This window comes from Hyla sarda, chromosome 1 (assembly GCF_029499605.1).
Source record: "Hyla sarda isolate aHylSar1 chromosome 1, aHylSar1.hap1, whole genome shotgun sequence".
NCBI classification, from domain to species: Eukaryota; Metazoa; Chordata; class Amphibia; order Anura; family Hylidae; genus Hyla; species Hyla sarda.
Window position 1 is genome coordinate 218,933,855 of NC_079189.1, and position 17,063 is coordinate 218,950,917.

At 40.9% G+C, this 17,063-nt stretch overlaps 1 protein-coding gene across 4 annotated transcripts in view; it reads left to right on the forward strand.

The window, feature by feature from the left end:
* The window catches only part of WDFY3 (WD repeat and FYVE domain containing 3), a 250,866-nt gene that overhangs the window by 159,587 nt on the left and 74,216 nt on the right, over window positions 1-17,063 (forward strand). For 3 of the 4 annotated variants that reach the window (XM_056568763.1, XM_056568762.1, XM_056568765.1), the window contains 13 exons: window positions 123-354; window positions 1,595-1,755; window positions 2,945-3,056; window positions 4,162-4,352; window positions 6,044-6,196; window positions 8,415-8,488; window positions 9,505-9,666; window positions 10,589-10,683; window positions 10,882-11,002; window positions 12,544-12,761; window positions 14,358-14,593; window positions 15,303-15,437; window positions 15,544-15,723. In XM_056568763.1, coding sequence (XP_056424738.1) covers window positions 123-354; window positions 1,595-1,755; window positions 2,945-3,056; window positions 4,162-4,352; window positions 6,044-6,196; window positions 8,415-8,488; window positions 9,505-9,666; window positions 10,589-10,683; window positions 10,882-11,002; window positions 12,544-12,761; window positions 14,358-14,593; window positions 15,303-15,437; window positions 15,544-15,723 — 2,070 coding nt within the window. The remainder of the gene's footprint in view (window positions 1-122; window positions 355-1,594; window positions 1,756-2,944; window positions 3,057-4,161; window positions 4,353-6,043; window positions 6,197-8,414; window positions 8,489-9,504; window positions 9,667-10,588; window positions 10,684-10,881; window positions 11,003-12,543; window positions 12,762-14,357; window positions 14,594-15,302; window positions 15,438-15,543; window positions 15,724-17,063) is intronic. The other variant, XM_056568764.1, reaches the window with a different exon arrangement.

Below are 17,063 nucleotides of genomic sequence, written 5' to 3' on the forward strand. Positions count from 1 at the left end.
CCGGGTGCCATGCAGCAGATCGTGGTTGGGTTTTATTGCACTGAAGTACTCCTTTAATATTAATTATTAAAAGGTCATAAAATGTCACCTTTAATTTATTTCATTTTTTCTAATCTATACAGCTTCATTATGTACACAGTACTCCTGGTGGGTCTGGTTCAGCTAATCCACCAGTGGTTAGCACTGTCTATGCATACGTCGGCACTCCTCCAGCTCAACGCCAACTCTCGTCCCTTGTTTGGCGCCTGGGACCAACTCACTTTTTGGAGGAAGTCTTGACTGCAGCAAGTGTTGGTGTCATTTATGAACTGGGACCAAATTATGTTGGAAGTTTTCAAGCAGTTTCTTCTCCATGTGAGTATTTTTGCATGTTTTTTTTAAGACAACTATCCATCCGACAATGATAAATGCTGCGCCTGGAATACTGAATCTGTGCTATGCCTAGTGAAGAATCTCTGGAGGTCATGCATGACACATGGTTTCTCTCTTAAGCATTCTTAAGAATCTTGAATCATGCACCACACAGTCAAGCCCTATACTAGGCTTAAAACAATGAGGCAGATTTATTAAAGGGGTACTCCGGCCCTAAGACATCTTATCCCCTATCCAAAGGATAGGGAATAAGATGCCTTATCGCAGAGGGGAACCCCAAAATCTTTTATGCAGCCCCCCCTATGATCAGCCCCCTCACGGTCACAGGGCCGGAGTAACGTGACGACACGGCTCCACCCCCATGTGTTGTCACGCTCCACCCCTTCAATGTAAGCCTATGGGAGGGGGCGTGACACCCGCCACATCCCCTCCCATAGGCTTGCACTGAGGGGGTGGAGCCGTGACGTCACGGTACTCCGGCCCCATGATCATGATTCATCAGACCCAGAGCGATGTTTGCTCCGGAGGCTGATGATAAGGGGGCGCTGCATGAAAGATTGCGGGGATCCCCAGCGGCGGGACCCCCGCGATCAGGCAAGATGCTATCCTTTGGATAGGGGATAAGATGTCTTAGGGCCGGAGTACCCCTTTTAACCCTGTCTGATATTTAGACAGCATAAAACCTGAGTATGTGCTAGATTTTTACTGGGCAGAAGCAATTTGAAGCCCCAAATGAACCATGAGCCACTAAAATAAAAATTGACTTTTAATTTACTTTTAACGTACCTTTTAATTTTAGTTTTTAACGTTTTATTTTGGTGGCTTATTGTTGGCATAGGACATTTAATTAACCTTTTTGGTTAAAAAAGTCTATACATTTCTTTCAGTGTCCCTAGAGTTAGCCCCCTGCCTGTGACCATGTGTCCGCTCATAGCACAGACACATGCACAGATTACTCACAGGCATCGTGTCCGCTCCTCTGTTCCCTGAACTAGGCAGATTCCTTTGTGTGTCCTCCTAGCAGCTCTAGGGTCGGTCATCGTCGGATCCACAGCGTAAAATACGCTGCAGATCATTATGTCTGACCCTACCCTAACTGTATTTTGATTTTCATTCTTGATAGGGAAGTCCACACCTCTCATACTACAAAGAGTATGGTCGCTAGGGCTTTTAGAAACAGTCCTTTTGAAGTATATGGATCTTCTTTGATGTTCTATTATAGGTAAGGATTCCAAGTCTGAATCAGGTACTCCATCACTGGTATCTCTGGTGCCTGAAGAAAAGGTGTCTTTTGGTTTATATGCCCTTTCAGTGTCTTCCCTTACTGTGGCAAGAATAAGAAAAGTTTACAATAAGCTGGACAGCAAAGCAATTGCTAAGCAGGTGAGGATCATCATGTAAACTGTAGTCTAATTGTCTAAAATCATGTGATTTGTGTATGTTTTAGGATAATCCAATAATGCACATAAAGAGGACTTGTGGTCAGTATAAAAAAATCGGTACCTGATTCCAACACTTTTTTTTTTTAGCTTTGTTTTGGGGATATGGGAATTTTACTAATCATTTGACTGAGATCTGCAATCTGCGATTTTTCCCGAATAGTCAGATGGGCAGGAGCTCCCCTGGCCTGATTCACCCCTCCTTAGCCTAGCAATCATTTACACACCTTTAGCCTAGCTACTGTTTTTTTAAATAAAGTTCATGCCCCTCTGACAGTTCATTGAGGAGTGCAGATTGTCATCTAAATAGTAAACTCCCTATATCTTAGGAACAAAAAGGTATACCAACAAAGAAAATCAGGGCATCCAAGGCTATTATAATATATATATATATATATATATATATATATATATATATATATATATATATTATATTTATTCATACTGACCATAGATCCACATAAACAGGTATGTATCTATGCAGGGATCAGTCTTCTGCTGATCAGTTGCATTTTCAGCTGAGGAACGACTGAGGGACAAAGCTTATACAAGGGGTGGGACTTAATAAATCTGAACTTGCTCCACGCACTTGTCTTGTTGCCAGACAGTAAGGGGCCCATTTACATTACAGAATTTCTGGTGACAGCGCATGTCCACAAGGTCGATGAATTTTGGCAGTGCCTGCTGCAGACAGAATCTCTGCCCGGAATACCTCGGGGCAGAGTTCCCGTTGTGTGTGAATTGACCCTTAGAAGAAGGAGGAGAAAGTGTGAGGGGATATAGTAATTCTCCTAGGACACCTACAAAATTAATGTGTTTCTCTGTTTTAATAGTAGTATCAGAAAAAATTGAGCAGGGGAAAGGAATTAGATTGAGGGAAGAAGCACTGGAATAGTATTTATTATTCACTCGGTCCATAGTGACCCATTTATGCTGAATTTCACTTTAATACAGACCAGCTAAAAAGATAGTGCTACATGAAATATGTTAATCTAAGTCAGAAGTGAGGCTCATCTAGTAAAATGCCACTTTATAAATTAATGCCTAGATGCATGTCGCACACATTGTAATACTGGAATGGGACATCAATTACATTTTAGGTTTTTAAAACATTTTGTTTATTGTGTTGGTAGTTGGCCATATCTTCTCATGAGAATGCCACACCGGTGAAGCTACTGCATAACTCAGCTGGACATTTGAATGGCCCCGCTCGGACAATAGGAGCAGCACTCATTGGTTACCTAGGTAAGATTTGTTTAATTTACCCATCTATTAAAAAGTCGTATTGGAGGTTCAGGGATCATAACAAGCGATGACATCTGGATTCATTCTAACAATAATAATAATAATGATAATAATCTAATGAGCATGTAGGGAAAGGGGGATGGTGAACACTTCTTTGTTAAAGTAGAGAAGAGTTTTTAATCAACTAGGATACTGCAGACAAAATTAACTTATCCCCTATCCACAGGGGTACTACAGACAAAATTAACTTTTCCCCTATTCACAGAATAGGGGATTAATAGCTGATTGCAAGGGGGTCTGACCGCTGAGACTCCCCGCGATTCCCGGAATGGGACCCGGCTCTGAGTGAGGAGCGCATGCGGTAGAAGGCACGTGCTCCATTGATTTCTATGGGAGCTCCGAAGAGACCGGAGTCCAGCGCTATGGCATCAATGGAGTACGTACCATCTAGCGGTAGACGACATGCATTCCTCACTGAGCGAGACTGGGTCTCGTTCTGGAGATTGCGGATTGTCTCAACAGTCGGACCAGTTACTTATCCCCTATTCTGTGGATAGGGAATAAGTTAAAGGGGTATTCCAGGCAAAAACTTTTTTTTAAATATCAACTGGCTCCGGAAAGTTAAACAGATTTGTAAATTACTTCTATTAAAAAATCTTAATCCTTTCAATAGTTATTAGCTTCTGAAGTTTTCAACTGCTCAATGATGATGTCATGTCCCGGGAGCTGTGCATGATGGGAGGCTCCAGAAAGTTCAGCTTGTGGTTCAGCTTGTGGCGTCTGGCATTCCTGTCTGGACATCCGGACATGTGAATCCAGCTGTACATGTTTATCCAGTGTGGTCACATGATGCTGTGCATGATGGGAGAATATCCTCATAGGAACTGCACAGCTCCCGGGACGTGAGTCATCAGAAAGCAGTTAGACAGAAAAAAACAACTCAACTTCAGAAGCTAATAACTATTGCAAGGATTAATATTTTTTAATCAAAGTAATTTACAAATCTGTTAAACTTTCTGGAATACCCCTTTAATTTTTGCTGTAGTATTCCTTTAATGACAAACCTGACTCATGTGAACTACAGTAACTGTGTGTTTTATATTAGGAGTGAGAACATTTGTCCCCAAACCTGTGGCAACAACCTTGCAGTATATCGGAGGTGCAGCTGCCATTCTTGGTTTAGTAGCAATGGCATCTGATGTTGAAGGTCTCTACGCAGCAGTCAAGGCTCTTGTGTGCGTGGTAAAGAGCAATCCACTGGCCAGCAAAGAAATGGAAAGGATTAAAGGTTACCAGGTATGCCAGATATTACACATGAATGGACTGATGGTATATGCTGTTAGGATTATGGAGCATCATTATAAATTAAATAGGATTGTTCTGCTTAGAAACAACTTTATCATTACTACAAAACTTATGCCCAGCCTTTATCTTGGGTAATTATTTTCTACCACACAGAAAAGCACAGCTATAGAGGGTATTAGGTCTCGTCCACATATCTTCAGCATGATCTGGATGACCAAATATGCCAAATGATCCTTAGGTCCGGCACCAAGCCCCATTTAAGTCTATTGGGCAATGGATGGAGCGTTGGATGCCAAAGGTTCAGCTTGTGGCGTCTGGCATTCCTGTCTGGACATCGGGACATGTGAATCCAGCTGTACATGTTTATCCAGTGTGGTCACAGATACTGATGTGTTGAGTTGAGTGATGCTGGGGAGGCTATGAGAATATTTTACTGCACAGAATTTTTTTAATTATTGGGTTACAGAAAAATGGAGCTATGCCAAAATAATAGTTTTATTAAGTTTTTTAAATTTCTAAAAATATTAATAATTTTCCAGAATTATCATCCAAAATCTACAGGGGGTTGTAATATCCATGTAGTGGAAGTGGTAGCCAAGATGCTTAAATGTAGACTGCTGGGAAAAATAATGGACTTAGGGATGTGAGGGACTGATGGCTGATTTACTTTACCTTTTCTGGATATAGTTGCGTTTTAAAATTTGATTCTAATTCTGTCCAAATGTAGTTGTACTCTGAGCTATATTTAGTGTTTATGTATTTTACATGGACGAGAATGTGACTATCTTGCTTAAAGAAGCAATCTGGTCAGATATGCGAGCTTAAAAGGAACTTTAAAAAAAACTAAAAAAAATCGCATCTTGATAAATATTTAAAGAGCCGTGTGAGAATACTGAATATTATAGTCTGAATGCCATGGACTTGTAGAACTATAATTTGGTAGTCTAGGTTCTTTCACCGATCAATACCAATGTATTAGTACTGACATGTCTGGAGGACGTATTTGACAGTGAGCGCTAGGAATAGGGCCATTTCCGTAATTATTGCAGGAATTGATGACTAAATATAATGGAGCCAAGGCTAAGTAAATATATGAATTCTTTGTAGGCTAAGTAATTGTTCATTAGAAAATGCAAGATTTGCATCTCCCACCAAATAGTTTGCTCAAGGCTAAACACATTCATCATCCTGTTGACAAGCTTTGTGAATTCTGTCTGAGCTCATAGGGAAGAAAATTACTTCTACCACAAAAAGCAATGTGTCACTATGAAGATACGGTCATTTCAAGGTTGTTGTAACATCTAGGTTAATTGAGTTCACATAGTACATGACAAGAGAATATTTATAGGTAGTTGTGTTGTGCTAGGATAGTTGGGGGCTTGCAGAATGGAGTATATTTATTGTGCTGGATCTTATAGTAGCAACAGCAAATATACAGTAACTATTGGACTGGACATTTTGACTGTGAGGTCGAGGACAGAGCAATGCTTGCAAAATAGAACCACCTCCCTCCTGCATCTCAACACATTCATGTCCAAAATCTTGGTCATTGAAATGTCTTCACTTTTTTAATACAATCTGTTAGTGTTAGTGAGGTTTTTGTAACCTATTCCCATTACTTGAATTCTATCCACGTTGTGTAATATATCGTGTGCATCGAAATTGTTCTATCTTTTTTGTAGCTACTTGCAATGTTGCTAAAGAAGAAGAGAGGTCTTCTTAACAGCCACATTTTACATCTCACATTTTCTTTGGTTGGGACCGTGGACAGCGGTCATGAAACATCCATTATACCCAACTCCACAGCTTTCCAAGATTTGCTCTGTGACTTTGAGGTAAGTAGGCATTACTTAGCAGTAACATCTAGAGCCAGGGGAGATTTGCTCTTCACTTAAAGAGTACCTGTCACCAAACACAACTTTTAATATATTGTTCCTTATGTGATTATAAGACACATTGCCATTTACTTGCTTTTAAAATTCTCACCTTTATAGGTTTTTAATGTGATTGTAAAAACGGCCACTAGGTGGCTCTGTTCTGTTCCCTGCTACAAGTCAAACAGTTAGTTTGGTCTCTTCCTGGCCTGGCAGGAGACCAAACTCAGGAAGTGGGTGAGGGGCATGGTGAGGCACAGCTCCCGCAGGCTTCAGGGACATCACGCCTTCTTTGGGGCGCTTACTTTCTCCTGCCGGGAGCTCACACAATTGAGCAAGGGGAAAGGTATGATACAGAGCTTTTTAAAGCTTGTAAACATTTTTTAACTCTTAAGGACGCAGGGCGTAAAAGTACGCCCTGCGCCCGGTCCTGGTATATAACGGGAGGTCACGCCGTGACCCCGTGTCATACTGGGTCGGTCCCGGCAGCTAACGACAGCCGGGATCCTGGGCTAAAATCGCGCAGCACCGATCGTTGTGCTGCGCTCTATTAACCCTTTAGACGCGGTGTTCAAAGTTGATCACCGCGTATAAAATGAAAGTAAAAGCTTCCCGGCAGCTCAATCGGGCTGATTGGGACCATCACGGTGAAATCGCGATGTCCCGATCAGCTAAAATGCGAGCGGAGGTCCCCTTACCCTCCTCCGTTGCGAATGATTGCTCCAAGCCTGAAATCCAAGCTTGAGCAATCGACCGCCGATAACACTGATCTTCGCCAATGCACGGCAATGATCTGTGTATGAGATCGGTATGTTTAGTGTAATAGCCACTAGGGGGACTATAACACTGCACTGGAATCGCCCCCCTTTTCCCATTAAAAAAAAAACTGTGTAAATAAAATAAAAAAATAAACGTGGTATCGCCGCTTCCGGAAATGTCCAAACTATAAAAATATATTGTTAATTAAACCACACGGTCAATGGCGTACGCACAAAAATAAAATCCAAAATAGCGTATTTTGGTCACTTTTTATATCATGAAAAAATGAATAAAAAGCGATCATAAAGTCCGATCAATAAAAAAAAAATAGTACGGATAAAAACTTCAGGTCATGGCGCAAAAAATGAGTCCTCATACCGGCCTCTACATGGAAAAATAAAAAAAGTTATAGGGGTCAGAAGATGACAATTTTAAACGTATAAATTTTCCTGAATGTAGTTATGATTTTTTTTTTTTAGAAGTAATACAAAATCAAACCTATATAAGTAGGGTATCATTTTAACCGTATGGACCTACAGAATAAATGTAAGATGTAGTTTTTACCAAAAAATGCACTGCGTAGAAACGGAAGTCCCCAAAAGTTACAAAATGGCACAATTCATTTTTTTTTTTCCACTTCGCCGTGGATATTTTGGTAAAATGACTAATGTCACTGCAAAGTAGAATTGGTGGTCTAAAAAATAAGCCATAATATGGAATTTTAGGTGCAAAATTTAAAGCGTTATGATTTTTAGAAGGTGATGAGGAAAAAATGAAAGTGCAAAAACTGAAAAACCCTGCGTCCTTAAGGGGTTAAAGGCAGGAGGGGTGTTAGGAGTAGTTAGGGAATATAATCTGAGTTAGTTTAGAAAATATGGTTTGATGACAGGTACTCTTTAAGTTTGTGGTAACATACACTAGATTTGCTGGTCGTTTCAGCAGACATTGCAATATAGCACCATCACTAGTCACATCTGTGTTTTATTTGCTAACAATGATAAAAAATCTAATCTGAAGATAAAAACAAATCCCACTAAAGGAAAATAGGTGTCAGTTGTTAAACATAGCCAGTACCCACCTTATATGAATAACTTTGATGAACAAGTACAACGAGGTGTTTAGCAGCTTACATTATAACTGAAATTATAATAAAAACTCTATATTCTCCAGTTTAGTGTCTCTTCCTCTGTCCCATGTTGTTCTTAGATAGGAAACCAGACAGATCCACATTTAGTAGCCTTTAGAAGTCTTCAATGTGTGCAGGAACCATAGCATAAATAATGGGGAAATTTGAATTCTGGTTAATTAATCAGAGCATCTCCTGTATATTGGGAGAGACTTGGAACTTAGTGCTGCCCAGGCATATGCTTGGCATTCTAATCCAATGATTATTAATTCCATGTCCTTGTCTTTATTGTAGGTCTGGCTCCATGCACCATATGAACTCCATCTTTCACTATTTGAACATTTCATTGAGCTTCTTACTGAATCAAGGTAGGTATAAAGGGTCTTCCAGAAACATATCAACTGATTTTTGCCATCAGACATGGTTAAAGTGGTACTTCGCCCCTGGATATCTTATCCTCTATCCAAAGGGGGTCCCTACGGCTGGAACCCCTGCAATCTCTTGGCGGGCACCCCAGTAATCAGTTGCACGGAGTAAACTCCGCTTCATGCCGGATTACGGGTGACTACAGCCAACATGCCCCCTGCCATAGACAATAATAAGGTGGGGGGGGGGGGGGGGGGGTGGTAGACAACCACAGCCGGCTGAAGCCTAGTACAGCTGGTGTTCTGAACATAAATGTTTGCAATGCTGGGGTGCCGGGCCAGAGATCGCAGGGGGTCCCATCAGCCAGCCCCCCAACGATAACACATCTTATTACCTATGCTTTGGATAGGGGATAAGATGTTTAGGGGCAGAGAACCCCTTTTAAATTATGTAGATGACTTCTAACCTGAAACAGCTTTTCACATCAGAACTGTGGCTTCTGTTTATAACTAGATCAATTGGAGATGCTGGCAGCACTAGTCGTCGTAGCCCCGCCCCTCATGACGCCACACCCCACCCCCTTAATGCAAGCCTATGGTAGACTTGCATTGAGGGGGTGGGGCGTTATGTAATGAGGGGGCAGGGCTATGACATCACAAGCTCCCTGCGTCGGCTCCAGCGTTCAGAACAGTTTGTTCCAAACACTGAGCAGTGGAGTACCCCTTTAAAGCCCTTATGTGAAACCAAGCAGCCATCTTTTCCAGTATTTTGGATTTTATGACCATTATGACTTTCATTTTTTTATCAGTTGTAGAGTCTGTAGAAGAAGCATATATGGCTGCTTTTTGGCCCTTTAAAGGGGGAAAAGTATCCCACACATACCTTAGACAATCACCTAATTATTTATTTATTTATTTTTTTGCTATGTCGCCTCCTCTTGACTATACCTTGAATACATTAATATTTACACCTAGACTAAATGTGCTTCATTGAATATTATATTGTTATTTTTTTACAGTGAAGCTGCAAAGAATGCAAAGCTCATGAGGGAATTCCAGTTGATACCCAAGCTGTTACTGACCCTACGAGACATGTCCCTATCACAGCCCACCATATCTGCTATCAGTAATGTCTTGAGTTATCTCCTACAAGGTTTCCCAAACAACAATGACCTACTCAGGTAATATTTTGTTCATAAGGTTACATATCCTTTAGCATTTCCCCAATAATGCCAAAGGGGAAGTGTGTGGTGCAGTGCGTTCACTCAGTGAGCTATAACACCCAGTGAGTTTCAGCACCTCAGGGTAACCACTCCCCGAGGCACAAAAGTAACTCGGGTCTAGACCCTCCCAGCCTCATGGTGAGACCTGGAGGGAACAGGTCTCATCAGGGCAGTCGTTGAGCTGGTTACATAGCAGCCCCGGAATGCCCCGGTACACCTGCTCCTTCATGTAGCCATCCATTCCTACCAGTGGCTGTCTGATAAGAACAGATACTACACTTGATCTTAGTCTTGGTATCCCGGCCTTCTGGCTAGGATCAGGGAAATTTTTATAGATCCAGCCGGATGACCAGGCAGTATATCTGCACTAATCCACTTATTTATTTATTTTTTGTTTGTCACTGTGCCACTTTTACGTGTTTGTTTTGTACATAGGACTTATCAGGGTGCAGTAACCCTTCTGAGTGTCCCTCCTGGCACCTCCCTGCAACCCCTGGGCATCTTGGCTTCGGTCGAGATGCCAACTGTATATGGCTCCTTGGCTGATACCTTGGTTAATGCCTAGGTTGAAGCCAGGGCATTTGTGGCCCCTTAGTAGCTTTAGCGAAAAGCGGTATCGAATCTGGATCCTTGCAGGTGCCTTTTGGCCATGAGGTGAAGGGTAGGTTTGTTGGGGGGGCCTCTCTCCTGTCAGAGAAGGGCTTAGCGAAATAGCGCATCCTTTGTTCATGTTTTAGTGTGACATGTTTGCACTTTTTCTTGCACTTTGAGTGATAGAGAGCACGTTTCTCGGCTCTAAAAAAAAAAAAAAAAGATTTCCCCAAAAATGCAGTCCATTGATGGTACTCCATTTGGGAGTAATACTACTTCTTTTTTAAAGGTTTGGCCAGTTCATCTCCTCCACACTACCAACCTTTGCTGTCTGTGAGAAGTTTGTTGTAATGGAAGTGAATAATGAGGAAAAGCTGGAGCCAGGTAAGGAGGCTCGATCTGCTGTCATTTCGTCTCTCTTATATATTATATCATGGATGATGAGTAAAATATGTTTCAAATGTAAAACTGTTTATTAGATGTTTTAAAGACCATTTCCTTTCCTGATGACTTTTTTTGGCGAGAACCATGATCTGCTGCAGTTATTTAATACATTCATTTTGTATTTGTACCCTAAATAAGGAACTGAGGATGACTTTGGAGGACTTGTTTCTGCCAATCTTATACTTCTAAGAAATAGACTATTGGATATGCTGATGAAACTCATGTATACTACAAAGGAAAAGACCACAGTGAATCTTCAGTAAGTTGCCTATGACATTTTATTCTGTTGAAAACTATGCAGCACCATACATCAGGGAGCAGATCAGATATCAGTTAAGGCCCTTTTACATGGCCTCGGAATGCTTAGTCCCAATAATCGGACGATGTAAATGGGCCAGTGATCTGCCAATGAGCGAGCAGGCTAGCTTTTTCATTGGCTGATTGATTCTTTTGTACAGCCAATAAAATTGTTGTTATCGGCCGCACATCTCCCTGTCTAAATAGGGGATGTGCGGTGGATTGATTGCACCTGGTAAAGACTCTACAAGGGAGCGCAGATCTCACCGATTGATGCTTGTTTGTTGTCTCTGGTTGGACCATATAAAGGGGATCTAACTCTTCTGTTTGGTACATCTACGGTCTGGTAAGCTCAGTGTAGGAGATGCATTGCAAGGCTGTCTCTTATGAGGATGAAGCACTTCTGTGGCAATATGGCAGTGTGGCTGTTCGTATGATGAGGCACTATGGCTGTCAATGTTAGGAGACACTGTGGCTAGCCTAGGTTTTTGTCACATTGTGGCTGACAAAGTGATGAGCTTTTTCATATATTACTGTTTCTGTACAATATCAACTATATATTCTTAATAGAATATATACAGTGTTAATTTGTTTTCTCATGTTGCTATGTTTCTAATTGTTGGTGCATCTTATATAGTTTCACCTTATAATATGAAAAAATAAGTAGTAAAAAATTTGCTCTTGGTCCACTTTGCACTTGGCATCCTATGTTAAGTCAACTGGTATTTTTTAAGCTTGGCTGGTTGGTTTTTAGCTATGGTTAATTGCATAAATGAGCCCAACTAAAGTACTGTTGACTAAGCCATGCAGTTACTTTAGAAATGTAAAAAATTATGCATTTCTATATAGGCGCCAATGATGTTTTAAAGTCATCATGTTTTGTTTTTTTTAAACATTTCTATCTTAGTATATAGTTACAGCTAAACCTCCCTCCTAAGAAACTGTTTGCAGAAATACACTTGTGATTTTATTGATTCACACATAAAGTTACAGCAAGTCACAATTCCTCAGATTGCAGATAGGACGCTGTCATGAATATGTATGAGAAGCTGCCACTGTCGGTAAAGAAGTGGTCAGCTGATCGATCAGCCTTCAGGGCTGCTATTGGATCATTTCAGTGAGACAATGTGACAACCAAAATGTTTTTTTTTTTTCCCACTCAATTCCCACATAAATTGCATTTAGGAAGAAATAAAGATACACAAGCTAAGACTTGGTGCTGAACTACAAGAAACTTGCTGGGGGAGATCAAACCTTTTGTGAGGAAGAGTGGTGCAGTTGCCCATAGCAACCAATCAGATTTCTTCTTTCATTTTCAAAGAGGCCTGTAAAAAATGAAAGAAGCAATCAGATTGGTTGCTATGGGCAACTGCACCACTCTTCCTCTACACAGGTTTTGATAAATCTCCCCTGCTGTGCCTAAATAGCTCTATAGATCAAATGGCATTCTGTGTTATTAGGAGTAGGTGCAGAACTAACATCTTTTTATTCTTTACCATCAAGAGCTTGTGAAGAATTAGTCAAGACTCTTGGCTTTGACTGGGTCATCATGTTCATGGAGGAACATCTACATTCAACCACAGTCACTGCAGCCATGAGGATTTTGGTGGTACTCTTGAGCAACCAGCCAATCCTCATTAAGTTCAAGGAAGGTGTGAGTGGAGGCGGATGGCTGGACCAAACAGACTCTGTATTGACCAACAAAATCGGGACAGTCCTAGGTAAAAAGTGCATCATCATTTTTGGAGACTTTGTTTATACGTAAATGCATCTAAAATGTTTTGTTTGGATGTGTCCTTAAAGAGGTTGTCCAGCCCTTTAAAAATGTTTTTATCAACAGCTTTTAGTAGTATAACCAAAGGAGTCATGCCTTATTAATCTCCTGCTGCTGTCATGCTGATACGTCCTGGCTCCCCTGCCAGTCTCGGTTCACCCGGCTCCAGCAAAGACGTGTTGACACAATGTTTTACTGCTGTGCCCATGTAATTCTATGATAATCCAGACAGTGTTACTTATCCATTATATCTATGTCTATTGTGTTGATTTTGTGAGACTGTATTGCAGGCCTGCACAATTTGGTAGTAGGTGGGGGCTGAAAAATTTAAATCGACTGGCCGCACATAGGTTTTTAGTGGAGTATTCCTGTCTAAACTCATGTAGCTAAACTGTAGGACAGGTCAAGCTAGATTTGCCACATAGAAGTTATTTCTCCCTTTGCCCTTATACAATAGGAAGATAGATGTCCCTTGTAGACTTCCCATTAGGGAGCCAGATAGGTAAAGCCCCTATTGCCTCTTTGCACCAATAGCCCCCCATTAGGTAGGTCCTCCCTTTTGTTAGTATGGTCCCTCTTGCAATTTTTTCTCCCATCTTAGGTAGGTCTCCCCTTTAATCAGCACACTTATAACCAATTAATTCGATAATTAGGTATAAAGAGTGTGTGCTTTTTAAAGGGGTACTCCGGTGGAAAACTTTTTTTTTTTTTTTTTTTTATAAACTGGTGCCAGAAAGTTAAACAGATTTGTAAATTACTTCTATTAAAAAATCTTAATCCTTCCAGTACTTATTAGCTGCTGAATACTACAGAGGAAATTCTTTTCTTGTTGGAACACAGTGCTCTCTGCTGACATTATGACCACAGTGCTCTCTGCTGACATCTCTTTCCATTTTAGGAACTGTCCAGAGCAGCATATGTTTTCTATGGGGATTTTCTCCTACTCTGGACAGTTCCTAAAATGGACAGAGATGTCAGCAGAGAGCACTGTGGTAATGATGTCTGCAGAGAGCTCTGTTTTCCAAAAAGAAAAGAATTTCCTCTGTATTATTCAGCAGCTAAGTAGTACTGGAAGGATTAAGATTTTTTAATTAAGTAATTTACAAACTTTCTGGCACCAGTTGATAAAAAAAAAAAAGTTTTCCACCGGAGTACCCCTTTAAAGATGGAGCAGCAGCTCTTGCTAATAGTGATCCGTGGATCAGGAAAACGAAAGCACCCAATGCATTGCTGTGTCACAGAAAAGACAGAGAGCGAGTGCAGTTGTTTGCATCAATTTCCTAATAGAGTTGTTCTCAACTGGGCATATGGAAAGGGGTCATCCCAGGGTGTACATCACTTGTAAGTAACAGGTTTCAGTTTTTGGTCAGAGATCTTTAATTTGTATGTCATATACTGTAATAAACTTTGAGAATAATACAACATATATTATTCGATCTGCTTTACAACACTTTAGTTGCTGAACTTGGGTTAGGAAGCAAAATGTTAACAAAGTCTATTTTAAGGTTACCTAAATTAATTCAAAACTATTTTTGCCCTGCAGGCTTCAACGTTGGAAGGAGTGCTGGAGGCAGGTCAACGGTCAGGGAGATAAACCGCGATGCTTGTCATTTTCCTGGCTTTCCGGTTCTTCAGTCACTTCTCCCCAAGCACACTAATGTACCTGCACTTTACTTTCTGCTCATGGCACTGTTCCTACAGCAGCCTGTCACTGAACTGCCTGAAAACTTGCAGGTCAGTGCACCTGTCACCAGCAACCGAAGTAACCGGGGTTGCCAGGTAGGAATTAACCAGTAAGATAAGTATATGTGTGTCCTTTACTTAGATTGGCTCTTCATACCTTAATAGAGGTGAATTAAGGCTGATAAGGAGCTTTAATATGAGCAATACTGTCATCTGAAAATCCTTTTGTTCACCATCATTGCTAGGATCTTTACCCATATGTACTGCCACTTAAAGGCTGGCACCGGAAAAGGGCTTACTCTTCTTTTGCAGTGAAACTCTCCTTTTTTATGTACGCAACCATGAACAACATTTTTTGGGTGCTTTGTTACTTACAGACCTGCACCATGATAAGGTTACTAAGTAGCTGGGATACTCATCTATACTGTGGTATTTATCTATACTGTGTCATGTGATCTGATTCTGGCATTCAGAGACAAGATTGCATAAGCTTGCCACATAGATCCACCCATGACCAACAGATAGCTATAATACATGCTAATCTGTTGCTGGCCTCAGTTACATTCCCACTTATAGTTTCCTGCTTTCTTTGGTTTGACCCTATTTAGTACCAGTACCCCCAGCTGGCATATAGAAGGCTTGTATGGGCTTTCTTTCTTACGGTGGCTCTAAGCTGTTGATGAGCGAGACAGGATTTGTCCTCAGTGCCAGCTGGCATATGTTTTAGCTCAAGTGTTTGGTCAGATTCCAGATTCTTTGTGTCATCAGGTGTCACAAAATATGAGACCATGCTTTTCTCACTTAGTTTGACCTGGACTCCATCTGGACTGTTATCTTTGGGGTGCCTGCATCAAGTGGAAATGTCTTCTCCTCTATCCACAATGTTTGCACAGAAGCTGCGTTGTTGTTGCTGGGCATGCTCAGGACAATGCTGAATTCTGTAAGTGCTCTTTGAGATAAAGTTTATTGTAGTGCACCCTCTGTAAGTCTACTTAATAAATATAAATGGTCTCCCTTATTCCTATTTTTTTTCCATTTTTACACAGCCATGGCAGTCTGAGGAAGAAGGTTCCTGGCTTCGGGAGTATCCAGTAACATTGATGCAATTCTTCCGCTACCTTTATCACAATGTTCCAGATCTTTCTCCAATGTGGATCAGCCCTGACTTTCTATGTGCCCTGGCAGCCACCGTGTTCCCCTTCAACATTCGACCATACTCTGAAATGGTAATAAGCAAGTGCTTTTTGTTAACCCTTGAAAGCTATCCATAGTTCATCCTGACCCACCATAAATCCTACAGTTAGTCCTGTAAATGGCACTTTCAACTAGAAAGTAAAAATAGCCATATATTAGTTTTTAATATGTATCCAAAGTGTGTGGATTCTTTTTCTTTTACAAACAGAAATGTTGTAATTGTTCTATTTAAAGGGGTATTTCCGTATTAGACATCTTGTCCCCTATCCAAACTATGTGGAGGTCCCGCCGCTGGGACCCCTCCCCCCCCGCAATCTCTCTGCAGCACCCGGCATTCTGTGCCAGGCGCTGCTCCAGAGACGGAGATGTGACGTCATGCCACACACCCTCGTGACATCACGTCACACCCCCTCGTGACCCAAAGAAAACAAAGCGAACACACTATAGGCAACACACACCCATATAGTACAAAAATAAATTGGAAATTTTTATAAGGGCAACACAAAATAAAAGGCACACAATTAAAAACACTTACAAAGCTCAAAAGAGCCTAACAACAATGGGAGAGGACCGATATGAACAACTGCATGAAGGAATAATAACAATAATATCACAATGCTACATCCTCCATAGTACATCCATAATCAATAAATATGTACACAATAAAGTAATGTTAAATGATGTACCCTCACAAATAAAATGTTATGTGCTATGAAAAAAACACAATAAGGGAGATTTCCCAACCAATTTCGGATTTTTTTTTCCTGGTGCAGCCACTGCACAATCTTAATGGGGTGGATGCATAGCAAATGTACTCAGTGAGTGGTGACGCTTACTAAATCCCTGCTTCTGAACATAGTTTCAATGATGCCCTACACTATGAGTTGGATAGAACAAATTTAAAGAGGTTTGCTCATCTCGAGTTGTCACCTTTTGAACTGCCCTCACAATTGAACAGTTTTGTTTTGTTGTTTTTTTTTTTTTTATCTCCACTGCTTATAAGCTTATGCAGAGTATGAATAAATATCATGTTGACATTCATCAACAAAGCTAATGAGCAAGCTGAGACAAGAAAGCAATTAGGAAGCCATGAATAAAATGACCGTGATTCCCAGTGGTGTCTGTAGGCTTGTAAACCAGCCACATGTACAGTGGCACCTAGAAGAACCCCTTCACATAGACCTGTAAATGTCACATCATACAGCTGGGGTCTGTTCATTAGCAGAACACCAACTTACCCGACATTTAGATTTAGACCTGTCTGGTTGAATTCACATATACAGACAGAATCTACATTCAGCCCTTTAAATTTGAATAAATAATTACATGAAAGGAGCAAGAACTCTGATTAAGAATTAATTTTGATGACTTC